At 50.2% G+C, this 8,769-nt stretch overlaps 1 protein-coding gene across 1 annotated transcript in view; it reads right to left on the bottom strand.

Moving 5' to 3' along the window:
- Nucleotides 1–8,333, bottom strand: part of fgf18a (fibroblast growth factor 18a) — an 11,445-nt gene extending 3,112 nt beyond the window's left edge. The window contains exons 1-4 of the mRNA XM_062524513.1: nt 8,048–8,333; nt 2,972–3,011; nt 2,367–2,547; nt 59–165 (exon numbers count right to left, since the gene is read on the bottom strand). Of these exons, the coding sequence (XP_062380497.1) occupies nt 59–165; nt 2,367–2,547; nt 2,972–3,011; nt 8,048–8,079 (360 nt within the window). The 5' untranslated portion in view covers nt 8,080–8,333. The remainder of the gene's footprint in view (nt 1–58; nt 166–2,366; nt 2,548–2,971; nt 3,012–8,047) is intronic.
- Nucleotides 8,334–8,769: the final 436 nt, after the last annotated feature.

Genomic DNA, 8,769 nt, shown 5'->3' with positions numbered 1-8,769 from the left:
ACTCATCAATTGATCAGCTCCAATCGACCTTAACAGATGGTGTTAAGCCCAAACTCACCTTGCCCACCAGCTTGCCCCTGCGGTTCATGCACAGGTAGTAGTTGGTCTCTTTCCCCCGGATTCGCACCTGGCTGCCAAAGGTGTCCGCCTCCACTACGAGCTGGGCTTGTGAAGGGACAGGCAGACAAATGCAGAGTTATTAAAATGTACGAACAAAGGCAGCGGAGAGCATCCTTTAAAGGCCTATTCAAATCAAGGTGAACAATAATCTATCGATAGACACACGGACGGACTGCGGATTGTGTAAGGCGATAGATCAGTGTGGCCTCTGCCACTAAAGTCTTTGTTTGACACAATTACACAGAGGAGATAACTATCCTCTTTGCCCGATGTCGATGTCGATGTCGATCCATTTCTGCTGACAGGTCTATAGTCAGCACAGGCTAGCCGATCGAAACAAGGAAATTGTGTTTTCTCTCTTTTTTTCCCCCCTCTTCTTCCCACCAAGGATTAGATGTTGTCCTCCCTTATCCCCTCTAGATCAACAGCTACACAGCTCGTAATTCATGCCGTATCTCTTCTCCCTGCTTACCGAGCCTCTGCTGAGTGGAGGGCCTCTTGGAAAGGAAAGGGGCCATGCTTGTTTAAAAATAAACCCTTGAAATGGTTCCTACATGACCTTTGTCAACAGAAGGGTCACTTAAGATCAATATTTTCACTCTCTTCTTCTCCCCCTCACTTCCCTCGTCTCTCCATCCATGTTCCCCCACTTGCTGGGTAAATACATGTCCTTTAATCCCCCTCAGAGCTGAGTTCTTATTCCGTTTTCCTTTTTTTTTCTCTTCTGTTTTCCTTTGATAACATAACCCCACAACGAGCTGGGGATAGATTTAACGGAGCCCTTGAGATATCTAGCCTCAGTGCTATTGGTATACAAAGTGTGGCAGTTGCCATATATTATTCTAATTAGCCAATAATGCTGAGAAGAAAAATATTCATTCTCATTAAAAAAAAAATGCTTCCTGGTTTCAGATGTCAGCTTTTTACAATACCTCAGACATCACTCAGAGGGAGAGAGAGGGGGATAACTGTATATGTGTATGTGTGTGTGTGTGTGTGTGTGTGTGTGTGTGTGTGTGTGTGTGTGTGTGTGTGTGTGTGTGTGTGTGTGTGTGTGTGTGTGTGTGTTTGTGTGGGTGTGGACGGGTGCATGTGTGCATCTCTGTGTGTGAGTGAGTGTGTGTGTGTGTGTTTGTGTGGGTGTGGACGGGTGCATGTGTGCATCTCTGTGTGTGAGTGAGTTTGTGTGTGTGTGTGTGTGTGTGTGTGTGTGTGTGAGAGAGAGAGAAAGAATGAGAGAATAAGAGAGAGAGAGAGAGGAGGCGGAGAGAAACAGCCAGCTATTCTGAACCCAGCGAGGAAGACAACAGGGTGAATGAGAAATCAATAGTGAGATCAATGGGAAGATGAGTTTCGAACACTACGTCTAACACCAGGCCTGACTGCACTCTGCCGCTCGGCCTTTTGTCTCGGGCTGTCTGCGCCCGTGAATCATTGTGTCAGCCCAGCCACTGAGGGCTTTGTCTCCTCCAGGCAAGTTCAGCTGCCCTGGCCTCTGAATGCACGTCTGCCTGAGCTACATTTCTGACCACTGATGCTCCAGGAGTACTACATGTTTAACTGTGTGTGTGTGTGTGTGTGTGTGTGTCTGTGTGTGTGTGTGTGTGTGTGTGTGTGTGTGCGTGTGTGTGTGTCTGTCTGTGTCTGTGTATGTGTGCATTTGCATGCTTGTGGCTCTCTCTCTCTCTGTGTGTGTGTGTGTGTGTGTGTGTGTGTGTGTGTGTGTGTGTGTGTGTGTGTGTGTGTGTGTGTGTGTGTGTGTGTGTGTGTGTGTGTGTGTGTGTACTGTTGTTCCTGATCAAACTAAATGTGCAAACACATTTTTGTAGCGTTTAGGATTCTTTAGCTACTAAAGGACAATGGGAGGTCCCCACTAAAATATAAAAAACAGGAATGTGTGAGTCTACAATGAATGTATAAACTAACAACTATGTCATGTTGCCAAACACCATGCCATATCATATCAAAATTGCTACCCAGACAATGCTTCGGTTTTGCACTCTGGTCATATCCATTCCATCCATTTGAAAAATGTATGTGTATCCATATTAGCCTTTGTCTGCCTTGAGAGAAGGCATATCTGTTCTCCCATTGTTTTTCTCTATCTCTCTATACATATGTGTGTATGGGTGTACGTGTGTGTATACAAGTACAGTATGTGTGCGTGGGTGTGTGTGTGTGTGTGTGTGTGTGTGTGTCTATGTATACGTGTGTGTCTCTGTGTGTGTGTGTGTGTGTGTCCTTACCATATTTGTCTCCGTCCTCTCCGCGGGCACTGATCCTGCGGCACAGCACTTGGACGTGTTTTCCGCTGGTCCTGCTGTAGAGCTGGTAGACTCGGTGATGCCGGCGACTCACGTTGTCTCGCGCCCCAGTCTGGTTCTCCACATGCACGCTGAAATTTACCCCATCGACCCCAAACACCTGCTGGGCCCAGGCAAGCAAGAGGGAGGTATCAATTTCACCGCTCAAGTGTATTATGTCTTGCTCTCTCTCTGTCTGACTCACTCCCCCTCTCTCTTTCTCTCTCTCTCTCTCCTCCTCTATTAGTCTCTCTTTCTCTCTCTCTCCCTCTATTAGTCTCTCTATCTCTCTCTCTCTCCCTCGATTAGTCTCTCTTTCTCTCTCTCTCTCCTTGTGTGGTTGTCTGCATGACTCTTGGCTCTCTTCACGGTTGACCCTGGGCTATCTGTGTCTCCATCTCTTTTCCCTTCGCCGTACCCCTCTTTCTGCACTCCCCCCCCCCCCCCCCCTTTTTTTCCCACTGATTCGCACTCTCGCTCTCATCGCACTCGGTCACTTCCCTTTTTTTCCGTCTCTGTGTGTCGTTCCTGCGCATGTCAAAACTCACCTGCAAAGGATTGCACATCACCAGCAACATCTGGACACATCTGAGGAGGGAGAGGGAGGACAGGAGAAGAGGAGAACATAAATATCGATACGCTGAAGTGCCACACCACTTGCACTCCTTTTTTTCCTCGAACTGTCCTGTGCGAGAAGTAGTTCCATGTCCACATGTACCATGCAGTGGTGGTTAAATGGAATTAACAGAATCAATAGTGCGGTTTTGCACTGTGCTCAGATATGAAGGGGTGTAAGGGAACAATATAAGGGACTTGAGAAATGTGCATTTAGAATAGGAATGCAATGGGTAAATACTCATGGGTAAATACCCATTAAATAGGTATGTCATGGGTAAACAACAAAATAGGTATGCAACGGGTAAATAGACTAGGAATGCAAAAGGTAAATAATGAATGAGTATAAAAACCAAAATGCTGACGTGACATCTTGTATCACGTCTGTATCAAAATGATTTCCTTGGGTCCTCCTATCTGTTTGTGACGTCCCTTCTCATTGTCGATTGTGCTCCAGTGGGCACCTCTGTGACATCCCGTCTCAGACCTGAGGTCAGCTCCATTTCTACTGCTCAGTACGCGCCAGCAGTCCAGGACTGATCCCTGCGTCCTTCTACAGCCCACGCTCTACCCCAGCCCGGCATCTTACGTGTTACAAGCTATGGGAATTCAACCCCCTGACCAAGCCCCGATGCCCCCACCTGCACAGTCGTGCTTTCCCACGTACAAGCCACGTACGAGGCTTCCAGGAGAAGGAGTGTGGGGGTGGGTGGGGGGGGTGGGGGGTCATGGGCCGGAGTAAAACCTGACATAAATCTGTCTGCACTAACACAACCCTTTGGAAAACATAACAAAGGAAGTGACAGTTATGTCATAAGGGAAGCTTAAAAACTTTAGACATGGCAGTCGCAGACGACTTCTGTGTTTCCATTCCAATTGTAGTTGAAATTGGATTCCATCTGGCTCCCAGTGCCACAGCGCGCTGTTCCCGTTCCCATTCTTCTGGAAAGGAGAGCGGCGGGCAGTTCTTCCATGAGAATAGCATAATGTCCAAAGAACGAAAGAACGACAGAAAGAGAGAAAGAGGGGAGAGGAAAAAGCCTTTTCCTCCACTGAAATACTTTGCTAGACCATCTCGGCAATGCTAAGCACATTTCCCTCCAGACTTCTCCTTAAACGGTCACGCCGCACAACCCAAGCCTGACCGCAAGGCCTGATGCTGCAAGACTGTCCAGTTTGATGAAGTCAAGGTGTGTGCACGCGCATGGGTGTGTGTTTGTGTGAGTGTGTGTGGGTGGGTGTGTTGAGTGTGTACGTGTGTCTGACTTGTCTGTTAGCCGCACCTAGAGGCAACCTCTGTGTCAACCCACAAAGATGTTGGTGTGGTCAGTGAGTTCAGTGTGTATGTTTTGGCAGCTAGCTGTGCTGTGTGTGTGTGTGTGTGTGTGTGTGTGTGCATGAGTGAGTGTGTGTGTTTGTGTATCTGTATGAATGTGTGCGTGAGAGTGAGTGTCCGGGTCTGTGTGTGTGTGTGTGTGTGTGTGTGTGTGTGTGTGTGTATAGGCCTAAGCGCGCAAAACATCTGACTCCGTGCTGTCCACAGAGTCCAGCAGAATGCAGCACAAAATAAAAGATGGAACGTCCCAGTCTGTACCCCCGCACGCCAACTACTGCCCTACGCATGGGCGTGCCCCTCTCCAGCACTGCACTGATCTGCACAAACCTGCCAAATTGCTGGGGTGAGAAACGAAATAGAGAAGGAAAAAAAAGCCTGAAGTCTGATCATGTAATCCTTACACCCTGCTTTTGGCATCAGAACACAGAGTTCGGCTGGTAACGTAAGATGCCGATCCCCTCCATTTTTCTCTCTCTCTCTCTCTCTTCTCTCGCTCTTCTCTCTCACCCTTTGCTCTCCCTCTTTCTCTTCTTGGTAGAAGTGAGTGACGGGGGGTTTGATCGCTCCCAGGCCTCGTGGTGTTTTGGATGCGGAGGCGACCACTAACACACACACACGCATGCACCCACACACACACACTGATGGCAGAGAGAGAGAAAGAGAGAGAGAGCGAGAGAGGGAGAGAGAGGGAGAGAGAGGCGGCTGGCTCATCGCGAGACAGGGTGTGTTCTCCACTGATGCCAAGGTCCTCTCTCTCTCTCTCTCTCGCCGAACCACTCCTGTCTAAAAGAGGTGACCCTGTGACCTTTTGGCGGAGTGGGGCCTAGGAGGGAGGAAGCAAGGCGTCCCGAAAACAAGCCGTCCACAACAACAGGGGCTGCCCCGCGTGAGTCACCCGACGGGCGAGGAGGAGGAAGAGGAGGAGGAGAAGGAGGAGGAGGAGGAGTAGTCGTTCCCCACATGCTCTTCGCCACAGCGCCCAGAGCCAAACGCAACACTGCGGCCAGATGATGGTGCGCAGTGCACTGGCTGGGCCTAGTGGTGAGCTTATTGTTTCCTCTCGGCTAAAGTGCTCCTCTCTCTTTCTCTCTTTCTTTCTTTCTTTCTTTCTTTCTCCTGCCTCTTTTTTTCTACTGCCCTCCCTCATCTGGCTAAATTTGGTAATTGTCTGTAGTCTGTTGAATTTCTGGTGAACTCTCTCGCACTCTTCGAAAAAAACAAGAGAGAGAGAGGGAGAGAGAAAAAAAATCTGTCGGAGTTCCACTGGCACCACCACTCGGGCCTAATAGATTTTAAGACAGGAGACAGACAAGGATAGAGGAGCAGTGAAAAAAAGCACACACACATACAGACTTTCAGGGGGGGTTGGGGGGGGGGGAGTGAGAATGTGGAAACAGTCAAAACTGCTTTTCTCACTCCCTGTCTCTGTTCTTCTCCGCTCATTCTGTCTTGGGAAGGGGGTGACTCCCCCACATCGTCCCAGTCTCCAGCAAAGATATGGGGGAGAGAGGGAGAGAGAGGAAGATGGAGAGAGAGAAAGAGAGAGAAAGAGAGAGAGAGAGGGGAGGGGAGGTATCGGCAGCTGACAGCTGGTCCAAAGCAGACACAGATGCACGCAACTCAACTTCAAACCACTGCATGATAAAGAACGACGGAGAGAGGGAGGGAGGGAGGGAGGGAGGGAGGGAGAGAAACAGAGGCTCTGTCCTTCATCAGTCACCGTACCTCAGCCCTGGAAGCAGGGGCCTGTACGGCTCTATTAGTGGTGGTGAACTTGGCCACGAGGACTCACCCACGCTCCACGCTCCACACCACACCACGTGCGCCTCCAGCCAGCAAATCAAATCCTCTCCCATGCAAATGACCTGAATGGGGGCCTGAATTCACGGCCAAGGTGAACTAGGGGAACGCTTTGATTGGCCTCACACGCACACGCACACACACACACACACACACACACACACACACACACACACACACACACACACACATGCGCACACACACACACACACACACACACACACGTTTATTCTAGGGTTACACAGGCCCACTGCCTCTGAACCGTCGCACGGTAGTGGTGCGGGTGGAGCCGTGGGCAACACAAACACCTACTGGGCTCAGCACCTGCAACCTCTGTGTGTACACTGTCTCAAACGTCCATGCCCCCAGAGTCTGCGGGTACGTGCCCCGTGCCCGAAAACATCTGTACGTACGGTTTTTGGAAATGTGCGCTCGCTGGTTGCGAAAAAAAAAAAAAAAAAAGGGGTGGCGGCGACCCAAGCCCGCCGACCTCCGTACGGTATCGGCCCCGGCGCATTCCGCCTGTGCGACTGTGCATGCCGCCGCCGCCACCTCTCCGTATCGGCGCTCGCTCGCTCTCGCGCGCTCTGGCATCGGCGGCGCATCTGCTCGGCTCGGCGCTCGCTGGCCCCGTACCTATGCACACAGCCCCGCGCAGGTGAGAGTGCGTCTGGGCGCTTTGAGGACTCTCAGCTGTTCAAACACCACGCTTAGCGGCGGAGGGGGGAAAAAAACATGATTCGGGCTGAGACTCTGGATTCTCCCTATCCCTCCCAAACCACAGTGGGCCCAAGGCCTGCCAGAGTAAGGTTGAGAAGGAGAGAGAGGGAGAGAGAGAGGGAGGGAGGAAGAGAGAGTGAGAGAGACAGAGGGAGAGAGAAAAGAGGGGATGGGGGAGGGAGGTAAGAAGAGAGAGAAATAGAGGAGGCGAAGGAGAGAAGGGAGAGAATGCAAGTAGCCGGGAGCTCTTACTTCTCAGTGTTCTGTGGTCTGAAGCCAAAACAAGCAGTAGCCTGACATCATCAACCTGTGACTGCCTCTTCCTGCAGCAGTGCGTAGAGCAGCACTTTGGGCACTGGAATCTAATGTTGCTGGCTGAAGGTAAATATCTACCAGTGCTGACTTGATACACCTCTGGGCCTACAACTCAAGCCGGTGTGTGTGTGTGTGTGTGTCTGTCTGTTATCTAGACTGGAATAGTACAGCAACTGTGCTGCCATTTGGAGTGTGGTGGCAGCACAACACAGGCCTAATAAACACAGAGTCGTGGTTAAAGTATTAAAAGAGCTGGATGCCTTTGCTTCAGACGAGAGCCAAGCACCACAGACAGATGATAAAGTACCAGTTTCACGGCCATTAAGTCCGACATCCTTGAGAATTATTAGATAATTGAGATAATGCTCCTTTGCCCGGTCTGTGAGCCAATGCAAGAGACTGAGGTCTGGGCAGAATATGGATTATCATTCTCACAGCTCTATCCACAGGTTGGGAAAGGAATGATAACTATCTCAAGATGACTGCCATGTGTGCAAACCAGGGTTGACAAAAAGGAAAAGAAAAATAAAGACAGACATTTTTTGAACCAGACACACCTTAGGGAGTCAACTGGAAGCATATTTCTGGTTTGTTTGCGTTGGATACTTAGCCATATCGCCTAACCTTACATTACTCTTGAGACACTGGCACCTGTCTCTATGGTGACCCTGCAATGGAGATGTCACAATGCACGAAGGCTAACAATAAACGTCACAATAACAATTCCATTAGCAAATAATTGCTGCTGCTCTATAAAAGTCCAAGACCCATTCACTGCAAACAGTTGGAAGACATACAGTGGAGTTCATTTTATGAGCTAATAGTTATATAAACTTACAAGACAGTCAGCGTAGAGAGAAGGGACCGCATCGCTTCCCCCACCGCGACGAAACGTCGCTCCAAGTCTGTCTCCTCGGCTGTTCCGAGCTGCTGTCCGCGTACCGGGAACACTCCGGTGATGTCGATAGGTTTATGTGTGTCTTTGTAATCCGATGAATGGTCGCGGCTTCAGCGAACACTCCCGTTGGCATCAGCGGTGAGCATCGCGTCCCCCAGCGGCGGAGGGTACGGGGGGAGGACGGGGGAACCCGCGGTGTGAGTGCCACTGTGACCGTTCGCGGCTGTCACGGTGGTCGTGGTGGTGCGCGGTTAGCAGCAAACAGGGGCGGGGCAATGTGAGGACTGGAGGGGGCGGGGGTCAGGTCATTCAACAGCCGTATTCTTGGAGCTGCAGGGACAGGTGAAACGAAGTTCAGCCACAGTCAGGATCCAAAATCCGTCTTCAGTCGGCCGGCCCTGAGTTGCAGAATATTCAAGGATGAAAAAGCTTTCTATGAAAATAATCCTGGTGGACTTCGTTGTCTGTCAACCTGTTCACTGTCTGTTGCAGTTAACTTCGCTCGATCCCACAGTTAAGATATATTTTCCGGGCGTCGTGGAACATTAAGGATAGCTTTCTTAGTTACAAGTTGATCTTTTGATCAGTAAATACGTCCTTTTACGAATAAAATCCCGTGGATGGAAAAGAACGGGCATGAGCGATGGGCTGAGGGATGGGTC

This window comes from Sardina pilchardus, chromosome 21 (genome assembly GCF_963854185.1).
Source record: "Sardina pilchardus chromosome 21, fSarPil1.1, whole genome shotgun sequence".
NCBI lineage: Eukaryota > Metazoa > Chordata > Actinopteri > Clupeiformes > Clupeidae > Sardina > Sardina pilchardus.
The sequence above is the reverse complement of the archived record's forward strand: the minus strand, read 5'-3'. Positions and strand labels throughout refer to the sequence as shown.